The sequence below is a fragment of the Charadrius vociferus genome, unplaced genomic scaffold, assembly GCF_000708025.1.
Source record: "Charadrius vociferus isolate BGI_N301 unplaced genomic scaffold, ASM70802v2 scaffold385, whole genome shotgun sequence".
NCBI lineage: Eukaryota > Metazoa > Chordata > Aves > Charadriiformes > Charadriidae > Charadrius > Charadrius vociferus.
Window position 1 is genome coordinate 3,935,424 of NW_009648925.1, and position 21,213 is coordinate 3,956,636.

Sequence of the window (21,213 nt, forward strand, 5' to 3'; positions counted from 1 at the left end):
GGATCATCCTCGTGGCTCTCCTCTGGACATGTTCCAGCAGGTCCACGTCTTTCTTATGTTGAGGACTCCAGAGCTGGACACAGTACTCCCGGTGAGGTCTCACGAGAGTGGAGTAGAGGGGCAGCAGAAGCCACACCTCTGCAGGCAGAATAAAACCACTTCCATAAACAACAACAGCCAGAAAAGGGGAATCACGTGCCTCTGAACAGAGACAATCTCCAGATGTATAATTTCCAGAAACCTAGATTCACTTGAGGTGAAGGCAAAAATATGCATCTAAGACTAGCAGCCATTTAAAAGATCACGACTTCAAATTTTACTCAATACAGTAGATGCAAAAGTTTCCATAAAACAAACAGAAGCCTTCAAATTAAATTTGATAGTTAAAATATGCTAGTCGAATTACATCATTGTTCATCGCTTACTAAAATGCATTAAGACGACTAGACCATAAGCAAGTAAGCACAGTAACTTTGTACTTCAGAATATAAATACACCCTTACATTTCCTTGTCACTACAGCTTGCTTTAGTCATATATTTTGCAAATACACCCACAGGCACACAGCTCACACTTCCACACTACCATGAGAAAAGCAGTTTGAGCATTACCTTTTGTTTTCCCCAACGTATAACCTGTCTCATGAGTGCACACCAGAAACTGCCAGCTGAATACCAACGACAAAACCTCTGCTGAGATCACAGATAATACTTATAAAACAAGGTGTATGTATATGTACACACATATTTGGAAAGTAGTAAGAGGAAATGGCAAAGCAAAAGGACAGGCAGAATATAGCATCTAGTAGATGCCAATTTAAATTCTAAGATCTAATGGAAATGACAGTTCTGACTTGTAAACCTCAAAAAGCTGCTCTGAAAGTGACGGAGGTTGTCCTGGTTTGAGGACAGTCCAGCCCAAACCACGACAGAGGTGTACACATCTGAAAGCCTACAGAATTCCCCCTTAATGGTATATACTGTAGTGATGGGAAAATATTTGTTTATGTCATGTTTCTGTAAATCACCCAGGCTCTTCCTGAGTGCTATACAAATAAACTTACTCCATTAACTTGCAATTAAGTAACAAATTCAATTGGTCAAATAGATAGAAAGTCAAAGATACGATATGCAGTTTCAGAAAAATAAGTTCTAAGAAAAAGTCAAATAAGAGTTCAAAAGTGGTTTTTGCCTTTCATTTCATGCACTAAGTAGCACACTTTGTATTCCAGCTCACGGGCAACAGGATACTGTAGCAGGGAGAATACTAACTATTAACAGAGACCATTTACTTTCCATTACAGCGACCTTGCATTGAACGAACACAAACAATTACCATGATTTTATAATGCAGAAGAACAGCTGCTAAAGTTACAGCAAATGTTTTTTCAATTAAGACAATCTTGATGACAGTCATTGGAAATGAATATAAGGATATGAAAGCACTGACAAAAAAAAAAAAAGAGAGAGAAAGAGATGATTTACCAAGAAGCTAACATTATGTCCTAAAGCCTAACAAGGACAACTAGCTTGGACAGGCACACGCTGGGGAAGTGTGTCATGCTATTAGTATAAAAAAAGATCACTTTGTCTTAGGAAAAGGAATTAAGTGCCTATGAAGCTACGCACAAAGTAGTACCCGAGACAGTGACAGCTGTGAACATCAATAAATAATGGAGCTGGGCCGGGTTTCTTTAAACCACTTTGATTAACGTCACGTTTTAAAGATGTTTGTGTGAATGAAGCAGCTATTTCACAGGTTGGCCGCTGCGAAAAGAGCAGGAAAGGCAAAACACCCATCTAAAGCACAGCTGCTTCAGAGAATTGGCCTGGAGCTGCCGCAGCAGGAGGCTCAGGCTCGGCTTCGTCACGTCATGCTCATGCTTGAGGTGTGAGGCAACCCATGCTATTCCCTCAGTGCTCATCCTCCTTCTCCTGGCCAGGATGGAAGCAAGGAATGAAACAACCCTTGATAATAATGCTAGGGTTGTTACTAGCTAGATGAAGCAAGGTACCAACCAGGGACTGACGGTGATACAGCAGCTTAACACAAAAAGGAGAAAAAGTGCTAAAAAGTTACTTTTCTTCCTGGCTTCTTATCCCCTGCAGTGCTTCAGCTACAGGATGGCAAATACATACCCCATAAACAGACTTTCTTTTCTCTCAGCCACAAAATTGTGGCCAAAAAAAAAAAAAAGAAGGAGGAATTAGGGGAAAAAATTAGGAGTGCAAACAGGGATGTGATTTAAATCACGGTGTGCACTTGGTGTCCCCAGATGAGCTTGCAACACAGCAGAAGGAGTCTCGAGTATCTCTGACATTCAAACGAGTTCCGAGAACTTCCCAGGATGTTCTGCAACATGTTTAGCAATTTACTCTTCAATTACACCATCGCTAAATTTATAACTACAGAGCCTGATCCAACCCCAAACGAAATTAATGGAAGGACCTCCACTGATCTAAATGGTTCTTATCAGCCCACTGGTACATAAATCTTGGCTGATTTTTAACAAAGAATATGAAAAATTACCATTTCTTAAAAAAAAAAAAAGTATTTTGCAGATAAATTTACAAAAGAAATGCAGAAACTCTAGAGCAGTATCAAGTGCAAGCAGGTGGTATAACATCTTCTTCCAAAGTCCTCTGCCAGAAACTCTTGAACTCTGTACATCTTGTAACAGTTCTCTTCTCAGACAAACCAAGCCAAGACTTAGACAAATTTCTTACAGATAAACAGGGAAGTAAATACAACTGAACATGTTCTTTTGGGCGCAGCATACAATTTAAAGTGAAACCTCCAAAGAGCTGGGGCATTTTGTTGTTGTCCATTAAAACAATATCCCAAGTGCCAAAATGAAAGGCTAATGCCTCATGTGGATGCATTCTTCATTTACTTTAGTACTTTAGTATCTCCACAAATGCTTTGAACAATTCAAAGTTAGTTCGTATCAAACTCTCTAAAGTCTGTTGAAGTGGAATGAAACTTCCATACAATTTAATTCTTGCTACTGGCTGTGGAAAGAACAGTCACAGAAGAAGTCCCTCTAAATTTTTCCATGAGAAATGTGACTCTCTCAAGGTAAGACAGTAATTTTTACTGTAATTCACTTACAGGAACAAAAAGCACAATAGAATGAGGATGTCCCTGTAGTCCGCGTTTATAACATCAATAAGTTTCATTGCCTGGATTTCCATTCCAGCACATGCTGATCAAATTCTTGTCTCATGATATAGTTATGAAAGTAACCAAAAATCTGATCAAATTGGATTTGTTCTATATACTTCCCAAGAGAAAATCAAGAGGAACTCACTTTGAAAGCAGAGCATTCACTTTGGAGAACTAAAGAGTTAAGAAATTACTGAGTGAGGCTCAAAAAAAAAAAAAAAAAAAAGGAAAAGAAAAAATGGGGTGCCGGAATCCATACAATATTTGAGGCTTGCTATCAATGGATATTTAAAGTGACCAGATTTATAGATACTCATCCCTGAAATGCTCCTCCCAAATTTCAAGCATTGTACACTATTTAACACTGGGGTTTTCAACTGTTTTTAAATAAACCCCTTAAGTTAGTTCTTCTTTAAGCACTCTTCTATCTGTGGATTTACAGAAGCCTTCATGAAGACAAAGGTCATTGTTCCCTTACGAGTGGGAAAAGCACAACGGGAGTGCGGGTAATGATTTGCCCACAGCCGTACGAAGGTTAATGCTGAAGCTAGAAAAAGAAATGTTTTCAGGCCGCTGTTTTATCCTCTGGGTCCCCTGCCTCATCCTTATCAAGCACATCTTGTTTTTAGTAAAGAAATTAAACTCAAAGAATAAACAAATCAGTATTAAATAATAAACTTCTCTCTTTTCAGTACTGTGCTTTGTAGATGAGGACAGGGAGACAGATGTGTTTCTAATGTTCGATCTGTTGAACCTGAAAGTAAAGTGTAGACTGCTTTACCTAAATATAGTCATCAGCTCACGGAGTTGCCACCGTATTCAGAGTATCTGCCATGCAGCACTAGAAAAGATTTTGTAAAGCAAAATTCTGCTGAATGTGCTCATAAATATTAGAATATTCTTGATATGCTATACTGAAAACATTCAATCTGAGCTGTGAGCAACTAGCATTGCATATCAATTTTCGGAAAATGCTAGTACTTGTATCCAGAGATACTACCAGCAATACAGAGTGGCAAGATACCGAAACTGGCATTACAATGCCTTACACAATTATTTTGGGTCAAAGTATCCCATTGTACATAAATTCACATAATGAAGCTCAGTACAAAGCAAACTAACAATGGACTTGGCACAGAGAAACAGATCAGCAGCTGCATTGGGAATTCAATGGAGAAAACTATTTTAAAGCTCAATGTGTACATAAAACTGTCTTTGAAACTTGCAGAAAAATGCAAATAATATACATTAAAATTAAAATTTCTTAAAAGAAAATTCAAGCTTGCTTAAAATATAAAACCTCTCGATTCTGGAATCGGTTTAAGAGCTGTGATTAGCTGATGAGAGGTGTTTTAAACAGATGACACAGTAGCTATGATGGCCCTATACCATTATTGCCTTGCTTTCTTTTTTCCCCCCTGACTGGCTGTTATGGTTCATACACATGACTCCAAATACACTTTTTATAAAATCTCTTGGAGACACATTAAGAAGTCAGCAAATGACAGAAAACTTGTCTTGCTCTGCGGCAGGAGGAAAAAATGGAGCATATTATGATAATGCAGAGCAATGCAGGCATTACACAATACAAACAATGCTAAACACTAACATTTAAAGAAAACACAAAGCAGTCATTGATTTTTAATATCTGCATTAAAGGTCTCCATTCTAAGTAATTACATTCTGTAGGAAATATCTTTAAATGATGTCGTGCCTATTTACAAGGAATTAGGAGAATATTATACAAACAAGTGCAGGAAAAAACATTTTGCTGTGACCATTTTTTCAATACAATTCCTCCCCAATATTTAAACCAGACATTACTACAACTGCTACAAAGAATACTGATTAAAAGAGGGGAGATAGTTTATTTGCATTTTAAAAACAAATCTTCAGAGATTTTCTTCCTTTCCCTTTAGGGGGAATAATTGGCAAAACTCTCTCATCTTTTTAGCATTTCAAAAGCCTGCTCCCATGCAAATATACCCACCTGCGTGCTTACTCTGGAGACCAGGTGAGAGACAGGCAGAGGGTTTTCAAAAGAGGGGAAGGAGCATGTATGCCACACAATATCCACATGCTAAAGGAAAAGACTATTTTTGGACCTGGGGAAACCACTGGCAAGGTCTACCTATGGACGCAAACTTTATTTGTGGATCAAGCAGCTGTCAGGTGAGATGAAGATGATGACGGTGTTCTCTAACCAGCCTTCATCTCTAGGTAACACCTGGGCCAGTACAAAGGCTCCCATGCGGTGCCTCGCTTCCTCATCAGAATTGACTGCTCTGTCCCGTGGAAGAGCTCCTTTGATGGACCACCAGTCCACCAGGTCATGTGAGTATTTCAGAAGTTTCCAGGTATTGCTGAAGATGGCAATGCTTGTGGTTTTGTAGGGCAAAATCTGACTTGCTCATTGAGAACACTGAAGGGCAAGAGAGAAAGGGGAAGGCCCTCACAAAATGGGACCTAGATAGTTGGAAGGGAAAACCTCCTCGCAAGACCAAACGTACACCCCCACAAGTTTCCATCCTGGTCAGTTTTGAACCCTGCTTGCTCTGCCTCAGCAGTTGAATGAGGCTGAAAGTGCGGACCAAGATCCATCGCTGGCTCTGTAGCACCGCCAAGCCGAACACTTGTGCTCTTTGCCATGGGACAGGAAGAAGTTGAGGAGCCTATTAACCTTCTGGCAACATCAAACCCTGTTGCCCTCAATAACACAACAATCCCTGCTTTGCAGCAGGTGTTCAGTGATGCCTGCAAAGTAGCTCTGGGATACAAAACATTACGTGGACCTCTACTACAAAAAAAAACCCCAAACCCCAAAGCCGAAAAAACCCACAATGATGGGTGCTTTGGTTTTGCACATCTTCCAGCTCTACAAAAACACACAGAGGATAACTACCTGGAAGTCCACTGTTAACACTGGTCCACTGAACACGCAGAGTGACTTCCACCTTAACCAGCTACATCAAATCACTTCCCAAAGCTGCCAGCCAATGGCCTGCATTTGACCTCCTACATTTATATTCTGATATACTCTACATCTCAAACTTTTAATTAAAAGAAGAAAAAAAAAAAAAGAGTTCATCCAAATCAATTCAAATGTACCGTTTCTCCCAATTACTGTGGAATGCAGAGGTCATCATCATATTCCATCGTTACATTGAGGAATAATCTAGCATGAAGTCCTATAAATTAGCCGAAATAGCTTGTGTGTTTTCATCCATAACAGCATATTTCATGAAGATATACCACTGCTTTTCTGTGTACAAGGATCTAAATTGAACAGGCGCATTACATCTATTTTATATGAACTTTAATGAGAAAAAAGGCTGATATGAAACCCCCACAACCTATCTATGAAGTTTAAACATTATGCCACAGAAGAAAAAAAGAGATCTTATTTGGTGGCTGCACATTAGGCCCTGATGCTTTAGATTGCCTTTTTTAGAGGAATGCACCATATTGCTCGCATTTCTATTCAAAACAAGCTTGTGTTTTATAGAAAACGGTTCAACATTTACAGTGACATCTATAAGAACAGCACAGACAGAAAACTCTAAAATATAATTTACAACTCAATCTAAGCAATCATTCATTTTAAAAGAAGCGATAACTGCATGATAAAAGCAACCCAATCCTTAGATTTTTTAGCAAGGGATGATCATTTAAGATACTTTATATCAAACTCCAAATACCTTAGGCACTTTTATGTCCTTACAGTGGACCACCTTTCCAAAAAAAACCCCATTGTAATGCACCCACATACTATAAACAACAAAGAATTCTTCCAGAATCTATTTTGCATGCCGAGTTCTTTAGAAAAAAATAAAATCATTCCATCAGTTTTGTTTTGGATCATTGGTGAGTACATACGCAGTGACTTTCACCTCTTGAAACCTCTCTGCTTCATTCTTATGCATAGACTTGAAGGGACATTTATGTGTTTGGCTTTTTGCATCAATTCAGAGGATAGAGTTACTGTAAAAATTTACATTACTGCAGGCTTGTAGTGATGAAGCAGGCAAGCACAAGAAATAAGCTTTTATTGCATTTATTTTAGATTTGATGGAAAAGAAAAGTGTAGTGATTTGGTATGACAATAGATACCATGAAATTTGATTTACCGATTAAATTACGTTTTATTTAAACAGAAAATTTTTTGAAAAAGTTGAAATTTCAAGATAAATCACAAATTTGACCTATCCATCCAGATGGTGTTTCTCCTGAATTGATCATGTATTTCAATTTCCTGTACCCACTTTAGTTTATAGTGGTGACATATGCAATGCACCAAGGACACTTACTGAAACTCAAAGTTAATTTGTATTTTATATACTACTCTCCACACCAAACTATTTATCAAAAAAGGGAATAAATCAATTTTTATTTCTCCTATAATGCATAAACTTGCCTATAACAAAGATGTCACTTTATTTAAAATGGATTTACAGAATTCTTTAATAAATAAATGTTTTTAAAGATCTCGATGTCTAAATTTTACTGTAACTTATTACTCTGTTGAGGTTATTGGAATCACAGGTGGACCAATCCTTTGGTGCAGACAGTAAGGTGAAGGACAGATTTACAAAAAAAAGAAAAAAAACAAACCAAAAACCAAACAAATGCTAATTTTCAACTAAGGGTACAGCTCACTGGCAGCTCAAGTAGACCTCTGAGCTTTTCCCCTAACTCTTGACAAAAGCTTTTTTCCCCATCTTTTTGAGGCATCGGCTGAGGTAATTTTGGGTTGGAAGAGTTCCCTGAACCTGCATGCAGGTGCAAAAAAGAGGACAGCACAGTGCAGGGATAGATTTAGATGGCCCAAAATACTATGGGTCACCTTGGTTTGAACTGTACCACATGTTTCCAATAATTAATGTAAGTTTCAAAACCCTAAATTCCCAGACACGTCACTGTTTCTTATACACAATGCTACTCCCATTCATCTGATTTTTCTTGGTTTATTTCTCATCTCTGTTATTCCAAAACACTCAAACCAGAAAAACACTCGGTCCCAAAATCAATTTAAAATGTATATTCTGGGTTCTTATTGTGGGGTTTTGTTAGTTTTTAATCTTTTTATGAAGTTATTCAAAGCTGGTAAAGAGATTTCAGATTCAGGTTTTCTAAATTTTTTTTTTTCCCCTTGGTAAAACTACTGTATTACTAAAGTTACCAAACCAGGTTATAATATAGTTGTTTTAAGAGTGCAAATATTTGCCTGTAATACCAATTATAAATAAGAGGAATTAAAATCATTGTTGATACCTGTGGTTAAAGGCAGATGAGTGACACTGGTTAGACAGGTGAGAGTGAACCAGGTTGATGCTAACGTTGCTCCGGATAAAAGCAGCAGCAGTATAAACTTCAGCATGCCCCTGATAAAATCTGCAAATCTAAAACAAAAGCACAGATCAGAGCAGTACAAATGCTGATTTTCTTATTATTTAAATGTGATGCTTGACAATTAATTCAGTATATTCTCATTAAACATTTTGGAGACTATAAAAACAATTTAAAAATCATTCCTCATTTTCAGAAATAGAAAAAACCCCGTTTTTATAGAATGGCGTTATTTCTAGCTGTCAAGCTGAAGAGCCGTGGATTTTTCAGCTGTCACAAAATAACAACCAAACTAGAACAATTCTCAAGGCATCAACTGAAAACACTTGGTATACAGGAAGGGTTGGGGTTTTTTTTTTTTTTTTTTCTTCCCCTTCTGCATTTGTTGGACACAACATCACACCAATACTTACATCACTGTTTTGTCAGCGTTTGCCAGTCTCCCTTGGCAGACACACCGCTCAATTAGCATGTGAGGAAGCTGCTGCATTTCATTCAAGACATAGTTAAGTGTCAAGATTCATTCCTGTGGGAAATGACAAAACTCCAAATACCAGAATCCCTAGATCGAAGATGACATGGAACAGCTTCTGAACCCTTGGATGCATTGGCAATGAAGCTCTTGGTGGCTTAGGCAAAGGAGGAACTCTACACAGGCAGTCACTGCCCATGGCTGTTTTGGGTTGAAACGCCCTAGAAACCAAGAGGTTGGTGCCACTCCTCTCCTACACACGTGCCCCACTGACAGTCTGGGGGAGGACAGCCCCACAAGTCCTTTGGCAGTCTGACTGTTACACAGAGGGGAACATAATCCTTACACCACCTGATAATACAATTGCTTTTTTCGTATTTTTTTTTTCCTTTTTCTTTCAAGGCGACAGAATGCATTTGACCAGCACTCACATGGCATAATTATCAGTGCATCTGCTCTTTTCAAAAGGGATTTCAACACAGCTACCAAAAAAGATATATTAGGAAAAGGTGATGTCATTTATCCACTAGTAATTTTCTATAATCTCCTGCTTAGCAGATGGGATTTTGGGCTGGCTGGGTTAGGTACGTATGTCTAAAGAGTGTCTTCTACCCTCACAGCCGCCTACCTCGATTAGGCTAACAGCAGCACAATCCACCTAGGTTGGTCCATAATGAAATCTGTCCCGTCTTTCAGCTAACTGCCTCCTTGCCCCTTACAAAGGTCACTTCACAGGCAGATACCATATAGCTTACTTGATAAAACAGATAATGCTACCAAGATTTTGAGAACTAGGAAGCCTAGCTTTACATACACCACAAGAGATGTACGCGTAATGCAATCCGAAAAAAAACCCAAACCAGAAAACAAAAAACACCCCCACTTCTTTCCTCTTATTTTGATTCTCCCTGTGCTTTAATTCCACATTGAATTTAGCAGTGAGTAATTCAATAAGCAGTAGAGGAAGATCAATGCTGCATATAATCTTAAAAGTTTATGACTGTAGCGTTCAAGTGGCTTATGCATTAATCTCTAACAGTCAGAGGTTAGCTGCTAGTGTTGTTTTTTTCTGACAATCCAAATCCAGCAATCAGGATCACCTCTTTTCGGTGGTTTGCCGTTTTCTTTAATTATTCTTTGGGATCACTGGGGTCAAAATCAGCAATTTTAAAAGCTTCTCAGAAGCATCTTGAAATACAAACTTTAGATTTCCTCCACAGAGACTCCCCACTTTGCCTGCCATCACTCTTCCCTCTCCTTACAGGCAAGAGCAGCTACGTATATCTCATCTAATGAAACACAGTGTAAGAAACACCAGCCTTCAGGGAGGGACATATACAGACAACAGGCCTGGAAAGGATCTCTAGGGGGTTCCTCCATCTCTAGCCTACCACCAGGGATATGTGGGGATGGGAGGACGACACGCAACTAAATCAAGATAGTTAAGTGCAGCAAATATGTACCTTTACTGAGCAGCTGCAACTCTTTGTCACACAGATCCTGGTTTGGGTATCAGTAGTAGCAGCGTGCTCCAAGAAGCTCTCAGATATCACAGGACTCCAGAAGGGTCAAATACAAACTGAAAGGTTTATGCAGCTACTGAATTCAGCCAGCAACAGAAATAATGGGAAAAAAAGACATAGCAAACTAGCTAGAACTTGGTAATCAAGGAACTTCTGCTTCTTGTCTGGTTACAGGAGAATAAAGAAGACCGTAAATCCAGCCAACTCTTCAGAATACTTGTTTCAATCAAAAAAATGAGAGAAATTATTTTTGTCCTCTGACCCCAGTATCTGCTTTCAAAACTCTCTGATCTGTTTAAATCCTTCTTCATGGTCTAGCATGTAAGGGGATGTCTGCAGCTGCTGAAGAAGTAGGCACACCAGGAGAGGAGGTGTATTCTTACTCAGACAGACCTCTGAGCCTACTGCTGGTCATAGTCTCCTGCAACCCTGCAAATCCAGCCCCAGGCTGCATCCTACAGTTAAAAATCACAAACATTGCTGACAACACTGTCTGTTGCTAAGGAAATTATCACCATGTCATAAAGTCTCAACATTTTGACTACACGGCAAGTTAAAAGCAGAAAGAAAAACTGAGCCATGGAGGACAAAACCTCACAAGTCTCTACGATAATTAGCAAATGTGGCAAAAAAAAAAAAAAATAATCTGAGAAAAGGGAATAGATTTGTGTTTCCATATAATGATATGAATGTCGCTCTTTGACACTGCTTTTCTTCAAACCAGTATCATTTGAAAACTACCAGTGAAGGGTACAGCACCTTCCAGCTGCCCAAAATAGCCTAGGCTTTTCAATTATAAAAATGCATCATACAAATTAGCTAAACATATCTAAGTACACAGCTATCGGGACAGCAGTGAGTGAAGAGCAGAAGGATTTATGTATTGTGCTGAGGAAACCTTGCACCATTTTGAAAATGAGATAGATAAACAAATTTCCAAACTGGACATTACTTTAAATATAGATGATTTAACACCAACTGTGAAGTGCAGGACCAAATGCTCCAGGGCAAGGCTCAGGCTGTTACAGCTCTAAATGGCAGAATCTGCACTGACAAAAATGGAAGGAGCAAATTCCTAAACTGCACCAATTTTGCTTTGCTAAATTAGCAGGAAAAAAAAAGAAAAAAACCCAAACACACCAAAACCCAACAGCTTCTTGAGAGGTGGTTAAGGGACAGAGCTGCTTGCTTGGCAAATCACAATTCTGACACTGAAATACATCAACTTGTCAGCCTTGACAAGAATCATTACTTAATTTTCCTAATTACAACTTTCAGCAGATTACAGTCAGACTCGTCATTGATTCAACCCTACACAGATAAATGCTGAATGGGCCTAGGAGGGAGACTCATCCATCAGGAGTGACAAATCACCTCCTCCCTCCCTTTCTGTGCGCAAACCCTCCCATTTGAACTGTGTATTACCCAAGTTAGAAAGACATATTTGGGGGCAGACTGTTGGTATTTTTTTAATTTATTCAAAAGCAAAGCTCTGAATGCTACAAAATACTGGTTTTCAACAAGGTTTGAAATCAATTTTAAAGCAGTTAAAGAGACTGTCAGCAATTCCTGAAACTTAACCCAGGCCATATATTAAATAAATTAATCTACCATAAAGATTGAGATTTGCATGTTGGCATTGAGTCAGCAGATTCTCTCCTAACAAAGTTAAGTGAGCTGCTAAGGGTGCCTCTCTACTATTGAAAAGATGCAAATACATGAGAGATTAACCCAGGATTGAAAAGATTAAACTGGGAATGCTACCTGCTCCAGCATGTAACCTGCTGCAGCATCTGCGTCATTTACAGCAGTTGCTTTAAACATCTACTCTTGGAGACAAAACCTCATATCTGAGCTTAGCTAATCAAAAGTAACTCTTTTTAGAGGAAATCAGGGTGTGAACTTTGTTTCAATAGATTAAGTCCTTCGGCCTGCACCTGGAGCGGACTGGAGGGAAGCGCTTGTTTCTTTTCTCTAGGTCAGGAGTTTTTCCTCTCCCTCCGTCGCAGTTGCTAGGCAGCCTGCAAAATGTCAGCATGAGAAACCTCGCATTTCTTTATGCATTGTGTACGCTGATGATGCACAGCAAGTAAAAAAAAAAAAAAAAAAAAAAAAAAAAAAAAAAGAGAGCGCTTCAATTTCCATCCTAAAAAGATGCCTCTCTGGGTCTGCAATCCCACAATGACTGAAATGATGACGTACCCCTGCACCTGCGCTAAACTCTTTGCAGACCTGGGGTCTGAAGAGTGGACATAAAGAAGCCAGGACAATGCTTTGATATCCACCAGATGCAAGGAGAACATGCTATTGGTTTTAATCAGTTTTATAAACTCACTGCTCCAGTACCTCCTAAAAGACTTTTTCCTTCCCCAGCTTTTTTTTTTTTTTTTTTTTTTTTTAAATAAAAAGGGAAACTCAATGAAAAAAATGCAGCATTTTGGAAGGGCAATCCATTCCTTGCTTTTCCGCTCCCCATGTTATCAGCATTCATGATGACCAGAGCACACTGTGTCTGGATATTTAAAAAGTGTAGGTATAAGCATAATACCCATAGCAGTATAGCAAAAAATACTTAGGCCATATAGGAATCCAGCAACCTGGCCAAAATGGGCCCAGATTAACTTTTCTACCAAGGAACCACAAGCAGCCTACCCACGTTATTGTGGGTAGGCTGCTTGTGCTAAATTCCCAATAACCCTTCCGGAATCAATGTGCCCAAAAGCGTTGATGGAAGGAGACAGACACTAATTTTCTCAATGCTTTCCAAATGTGCTACAATGGGTTCTCCCTCATACCAGGCAGCTGAATTGACAAGAACTGTGTTTTAAAGGAGCACACAAGAAGCCCTTGTCAGGAGTAAGAGTATGACTTGCCAAATTGAGGCACACGCATGTGGAGTTCTCAACCCCCAACAACCACTAACATAGAATATTCAAATCATTGCTCTACAAGAAATACATAACCCCAGAACTATGCTTTTTCCATTTTGAGTACATAGAAGATGAGACAAAACATGTTATGTTATTAAGAGGATAAGCTGTAAGCTAAGGATCACAGTTGAAGAAATGGAGAAGGACATGTAATTATTCCTACCTTGCCATTGCTATGCCGACAACACAACCTCCAACTATAGACCAAAATCCAATCCAGCCTGCATCTACCTGACAGGAAAAAACAAACCAAAACAAAACAGAGAAATGCATTAAAGCTGAGAAAATAAAATGATAAGATGTTACTTCCAAAACAAATGGCGTGCAGGAGCTGCAAACTGCTAGCAGCAGCCCCTGACAACAATCTGAAGTCCAAGACTTTTTCTAGTATATTCAAAAGGAAATAAACTCACTGAAAGAAAGTATGACTAAGTAGCCTATGCCCCAAATGTGACTTCTCTTCACAGAATCTGCATAATGTTCTCTGGATTTTTATAATACTCTATCAAAGCCTTAGAAATCCTCTTCTCCCCACTTCATCTTTTCCACTTGGTAAACATTATCTTATTTTACTAAAGGTGCAGCTGCCAACAATACTCCTGTTTGTTTATGTACCTCTTCCTTCTTGTCAAAAGGTGTGTACAATTCTTAACACACCCAGCTCTGGTGGAGAGTCAGCAGGGAGAATCATGACAGTTTGGGATGCCAAAGCTACAGCTTATTTTGTTTAAAATTTCAAGAGAAAAGTGGTCCATATGTAATAATAGAAGCTTAAACATAAAAAGCTGATAAAATTGTATGCTAGTGCAAAATAAAAACATGCCACTTACAAAATAGCTGCTGATTATCAGTCAGGAGATACTTACTTGGCTCACGTGAACCGGCGTTAATATCAAATCCAGAACACCAGACCAGCCAGAGAAAACACCCAGTGGTATAGCATAGGCTAAAGCAATCATCAAGAATCGGAAATTGCTGTGAAGACAAAACATACGCAATTAGCTGCAGCTTATATTAGAAACTGCACCAAGATTAGCTGCTAGAGCAAATGACACCCTACAATCTATATTCTGCCCATTGAGAAAAATAGCAGAGGTCTGAAGAAGCAGTGAGCCAGGAAAAACAAGAAAGGTATCTGGCCATGTCAGTGAAATTCCAGTGACTGAGATGTTACTGTCTTAGCACTGTAAAAATAAAAAAGCCATTCTCTCCACATAGTTGAAAGATTTTTGTAACAAGCTGGGCTCATGTGTTTCTCATTTCCTCAAGCAATTCTTCCATGCATTTGCATGGGCAACCTACTTAGCTTAAGTGTATGTTAGGAACAAGAAGCACTAATTTAAATGACAATAAGCATATTTCAAGAATAAAATCAGAGAGTCATATTTTTTGAACTGTACTTTTTTTTTTTTTTTTAAACTGTTCTACTTCTCTTAATTTTGGTGAAAGGCAGGGAGAGGTCTAGGAATGAGATGGGTCCAGTTGCAACACTGGAAAACTTTGACAGTTTGAACTGCCAAAAACCAGAAACAAGTATAATATTCTGCTCTGAATAGTCAACGTGTTTGCTTTTTCCTCCCAATTAAAATTATTCAACCTTTAGTATGCGGTGAAGATGAAGCAGTCAAAGCTGTGTCATCATCATCATCATACACAGCCAAACAGGAGATGGCAGACAAATGTCACCACCAGTTTCCCCCACCCACCCACTGTAACTGAAAGCAAATGTAAAATCTTTGCTAAGAGACATCCAACTTTTCCTCAAAAACGTTTCAATTTGGGAATAAAAACAGAAAATATACTTTGGACTCTGCAACAGTGACATTTTAAAGTGGAGAGATTTTACAGTGATTCTAATGTTATCCCATGGGATATCTGTGTAACCACAAAATGTGGCTCCCCCATTCCCAAACAATTTACATAAAATTGATCCTGATCAGTACCAGTTCCTTGGCATGTGGCAGCAATTTGATAGCACAGTTATGAAAGCCAAGAGAGAGGGGAAAAAGCTTCAAATACTCGCCAAAACATTCAGAGTTTTGCAGCTTACGTTTACTCCCCTAGAAGATCCACGCACAGCACACCAGCCAGCATTTTTTTTGCACTGTTCCTTTTCACACATCCTCTTCTTGAATAACACATTTCTATCACATGAACGTATCCTCCTCTTTCAGTATCATTCATGTCAGATTTATTTTTTAATGCAAAGAAAAACAACTCCCAAACTTTCAGCTCTTCCACACGCTGCTGCTATTTCTCTGAATGCCAAAGCATTTGCTGTCTTCCCGACAACCTTCTTTCTCTCTTAAGAATGCCATACTCTTTTCCTAGTCTCTACCTCATATCATCTTGGCATCTCTTAAGGCAGGTTTTCTGATGCTATTTAATACTACCCATGTAAAAGTTAATTCAACATCTGTAGAACAATATAAAGGGGGAAGTACTCATTTTGCAATGTCGTAGACTGCAAAGAGGGAACAAGTCTCAGTGCACTGTTCTGAAATAACACTTGCTCAATATTCAGAATCTTTGGGTATCTGAACCTCGGCTTCATTAAAGAGCTACTTTTGGTGGGGGTGAGTATTTTGTAACTTATTTGACCGAGATCTCCTGTGCCATATTTGTCTTCTGTAACTCAAGCAACAAGACAGACTGGCACTTGGAATAGCTGTTCTGCGCCACATCCAACTCCTTGTCCTAATACTAGAGAACCAGCTCTGCATCACGATGTTCTCCAGTAACAGAAGCTCCCACGCTGCCACCCTGCCTAGTCTCCAGACTAAAGGAGACCAGGAGAAAAGGTGCACGGCAGTGACAAAGCGGCGTCTATCACCAGATGCCATTGTGTCCCCTTGTCCAGCAATAGCTAGCGCTAGCCCTGCAGCTATTTGAAACACACATCTGAAGTAGCAGCTCCGCTCGTCGTGGCTCCAGTCACTTGTATTTGTTTTTGCAATTGCTCCACTGAAAATAGAAAACTGTGCTGTCTATCACACCATCAGTTGGTGAACCCACACTGTTTTCCATCATATCAGCCCTTATGACAGGATATGAGCATTAGCCTCTCTGTTAAACCATTCTGCTGGAATACGAATTGGCTTTTTCTTCTGTTTTTTTCCAGAAACCTACTTAACGCCACTAGAATCTGCGAGACAGGCTGGTTCAGAGGGGACCCCAGTCAGAGTCAGTCACCATTTTCAGAATAACTTTGACAGTGCCTATTAACATCAGGCACATTCTGAGCAGCTTCCATCACTGGATAGTGATGTCATACAAAAGTTTCATCAAAGAAATAATGATGCACAAAAAACCTGTTATGAAATTTCAAAATTACTTACATAGTCCCTTGAGAATATAAAGTGCTAAAAGCATCTAATTACTTCAAAGCAAAAATCACAACATGTTTTCTTAATGCAGATTTTAAGACTTATCAACTATTCACTTGTATTAGATTTTTTCCATGGAAATTTGTGGCATATTCTGAAATAGGAGGGGAGAAAAACAAGTCATATTTGCTTCACCCAAGAAATTGAGAAAGGGCACCGTACTTTTTCTAATGGAAATTCAAGCTATGCTTGTCACAGTGTGTGATAGACTGTTAAAAGATTTAGGCTTAGCTCCCAAACCATGACTAATCTGTCGTCTCCTACTGCAGGCTGAAAGAGTTGGTATCAGGAGATAACCTGAGATCAGCTAATTGTTATAATCTGTCAGAGGCAGGAATCCTCCAAATCAGGAGGAAGAATCAAGTTCCTAAGCAAGTCCCAAAAAAATGGCTTAAAGGGGCTGGTTGACCCTAGGAAGATATGTATAACTGCAAAAAGCAGCTCATGAAGATGACTGCTCAATGACCTGAAGGCATGAAGGAGTGTGGGAGTTGCAAGGATGTGATAGATCCCTTTGGCGTCCATGGAAAAAGGTCAATGAATTTAATGGTAAAGTTATGCTACATAGCTTTATTTTGAAGTAATAAAACTGCAGCCTGCGGAAGAGAAGAGGGAAATGATGAACATTTCAATTCTCATGGGTGTCTTCAGTGCATAGTTGGGTCAGCCCACCAGCTGACATACATCCTAAATGCCTTACACAGTACTTATACCAGAGGGTAAGTCTGCAATAAGGGGAAATTGTGATTTCCTGGTACTCATTACCTGCTTACCTTCAGTCTACACCATTAAGTCAAAAGAAAGGCTCTCTGTGCCAAGAATTATGAAGCCTAGATTAGGCAGGCAACAGAGTTTATAAGCCTAACGAACCAGATGATGGATTTCTCTTGAAGCACGGCAGATACCAGTTTCATTTATAAAACCCCCTTGCTTGATGGATTGTTGCTGAAAGGCTCCCCCAGATAAGCGGGTTTAATGATGAACTGTTGATTGTTTGATGTACAGAGAAATGAAGAAGTGCCTTTGATAAGGGGTAGCATGGAAGAATGCATAAAGACCAGAGGGAAGGGAGACATAACAATCTACCTGACTGCATTTTAAAAAACCTCTTGGTTCTTGGAGACACTACAAACTATGCTCATTATTTAAGCGTCCAGTTTGTTTTCTTAAGTATCATTGATTGTTAATAGCAAGCCAACTTTCCTGTTTACCTCCTGACCTTACCAGTATCTCAGGTCCACTGTTTACAACACTTTGAACAAGCAATCTAATAGCTATAAAGCTCCCAAATGGAGTACTGTCAACAAAAATTTTATATTTCACCTGCGGAGTCAGTTGCTGTTTGGATTTCTGTTCAACAGCAACATTTTTACAACACAGCCCTCAGGCAGGGTCTCACGGCACACCAGCTTGGATGCATAACAGCATTATTGTGTGTGTTAAGTGTCCTTATGGGAACTGCTATTTTTTAATATCCTGAGTAGGTCACTTTGCAGACTAACCAGCCAGTTGTACTCACACCTTCTCCCAACTGCCAGCCTGCTTCATGATGAACACACAAGATTAAGCATCTTTTAAACTATTTACTCCCCCAAACTCAAACAAAAGCCTCCAAAACCAAAAGAAAAAAAACCCAAACAATGACAACTAGGGCTGAGTTGTTTTTGCTGGCTCTAAATATGCTTTTGGAAAGTACAGCCCGCAATAGGTCTGTAATAACTAAACGCCTAAAGCTCCACAATTACTAAGTTCCAAGCTACCCTTTGTACGCAGATTCAGCCCCTATCACGATACCACACAAGAGACAACTACAGCAAGAGTTTGAAATTCCCCAGTGTCAGTGGAGTCAGCCAATCTCTGCACCACGGGAGCGGTTCTTTGCCCCAGGAAGTTCATGCGTGCAGTATCACGTATAGGGCACGGGCCTTTACAATTACTCAGCATTAATATTACAGCTGCTTTAGCTGTTCCTCGGAGATCAGATTCCCATTACACAAGTCATTGTACAAACACTGCGGGGACAGGACTGTGTCTTAGCAAAAGAGTCCAAGTGGGAGAAGTTGCAAAGCTGGAGATGTCACTTTCTTTATAACCTTTTTTTTTTAAAAAACAAACAAACAAACAAACAAACAAAAACCAAACCAAACCAACAAATTTAAAGGAAACTAACTCACCTTTGAACATGTCCAGAAACACATCTGGAGATGCTTCCCCTATTCCCCCTTCATATTTTAACATAGAGAGATTTAATAGATCAAATAATGGTTTCAGATAGTTCATTCATTGCTGCCACAGCTGAATGAAAACAGCTGAATACTCCTTTGAATGACAAGCAAACCCCAAATTCATTCCAATATAATAAGCATGGAAGAAAGCAGCTTATTAGTTAGTTATGCTCAGTGTTGTTAATCGTTATCTCACACCTAGCAGTACACACGCTGTTAACAATCTTGTGTAACCTGATGTAACAGAAGAATTGCATAAGAAAAGCCGTGCTAACAGGATGACTAAAGCAGTGTTGGTTCTGAAGGACTTGGGCATGAAGGCTTGAGATATACCAAATGATTTAAAATTTAACATCTGCTTTTTGGCAGTTAGCATCCTTTTATGTCTCAGCATTAATATTTAATTTTATTTTGTTTAAAAGCACTACAAACCAACTTGTTTGCTCAGTGAGAAGATTAAAGCACACTTGTTTTTATTTATTTAGGTACTGATCTGCTTTGAAGTGGAAACCCAATGAGGACCTACCTTAAGAGCCTGCAAAAACTTCTCCTGTAGCTGAGCCGTTGACTCGCTGCAGCCACACTGGGAGGGAATGGAGGGCGCGAGGGGAAGTAGGCCAATGCTGCGGAAAATATCAGGGAAACCATTCCAAATTCTAAACAAGAGGGCAAAGAAAAACAAAACCGAGAACAGATGTTAGCATCAAAAGACTTATTTCGGTACAGCATTGTTATCAGCCAGCCTCTGATATATAAATCCCACCACTAGTGCTTTACTGCTCTCGACAACAGAACTCCATAACTTGAAGGAGAATTTCTTTTTTCCTCCCCAAGCAAGATTTCAAATTGAGACGGAGAATCAATGAGATGGAGAAATACCGGCAGTCCATTCCAGCGACAGAAGCTGCAGAGCACCAGGCTCACACACAGGGAGCTCACTGAAGCAAAGGGAAAGCTTTCACTTTTTCTCTTTAGAGAGAACCACATTATGAAGATTTGGCCATGTTTCCTTGTGATGGAAATAACGCAGTGCAGGTAATGGCATGCTAGAGACTTTAAACAGATGGGACTGGGGGAGCCCCAGGGCATGGAATGACAATTACTCAGCGCACAGGATGATGAAGGCAAACAAAAGGTCAAGCAAGGCAGCATCTCGGACACAAACAGTATTAGATGGCAACAGAATATAAAGAGAAAAGTGCAGGAGCAGCCGTGGCTCAGGAATAGAAGGAGCACAGGTAATAGGGAGAAAAATGAAAGAATACAGCTGTTTGCAGATGCTCCTCTTGTTCAGCAGCAGGTATTCTAGATCTTTGAAAAATTTCATAGCAGAAATTTGGACCTGAACTTGCAAAGTGATGAGCAGTTCACAGCAAACACGCAGCATGATCAGACAGTCTGAGGAAAAACAACGCTACCCACAGTCAGTCTAATTAATTTGTTTTACAGGCCTTTTACAATGTATATCATGTTCTCCACAGTCCTCAATCCCAATATTTCTCCTATCCCCTTTGAAAACAAGATTCTTTGCTGCTGGAGAGAAAAATGTATAGCTGAAATGTGTTATCTTAAAAGAACCTATAATCTTATAACAAAGAAGCGTTCACTGACACCACAAATAAATTCCAGCAGAGCTGGATACTCAATTGCATTCATTTTCTTTTTTCTTCTCTTTTTTAATAAATCAATATGATCATGGCATTTTGCCAGCTCTTCTGCTAAACCAGACGAAAATAAATTCAGGAAACTGAAAAGTAAATAACACTCAAAGTCTAAATGGATCAGCTGGAGATGGGGAAGGGAAAATGAATGCTTCTATTTGGTATATGGAAAAAAAAGTCTATACTAAATTTCTTTTGAAGGCATACCAGGAATATGACAATGCCATTCTTCACGATCAAATACTGAAGGATTCATTCTGAATTATGTGGTGTCTCTTTTTCCTGCTGTGATCTAATTGCATGTGTCAAGGGTCAAGGGCACTTTAACTAGACCTTCTCACTCTATCTCCTCTGTTCTCCAGAAAGCAGATTAATTTCTATCTTCATGTACATTGTTTTTGAGACCATGAGCAGTGAATAAAGAACTGGCCGTTACTTGATCATCCCAGATCTAAGAAAGGGATGAGATGCTCTGTCACTACAGGATGATACTAGACAGGGAAGCA

General features: G+C 39.3%; 1 protein-coding gene across 1 annotated transcript in view; it reads right to left on the reverse strand.

Moving 5' to 3' along the window:
• The window catches only part of DIRC2 (disrupted in renal carcinoma 2), a 56,599-nt gene that overhangs the window by 6,528 nt on the left and 28,858 nt on the right, over nt 1–21,213 (reverse strand). The window contains exons 4-7 of the mRNA XM_009887319.1: nt 19,573–19,702; nt 14,302–14,410; nt 13,599–13,666; nt 8,436–8,563 (exon numbers count right to left, since the gene is read on the reverse strand). Coding sequence (XP_009885621.1) covers nt 8,436–8,563; nt 13,599–13,666; nt 14,302–14,410; nt 19,573–19,702 — 435 coding nt within the window. The remainder of the gene's footprint in view (nt 1–8,435; nt 8,564–13,598; nt 13,667–14,301; nt 14,411–19,572; nt 19,703–21,213) is intronic.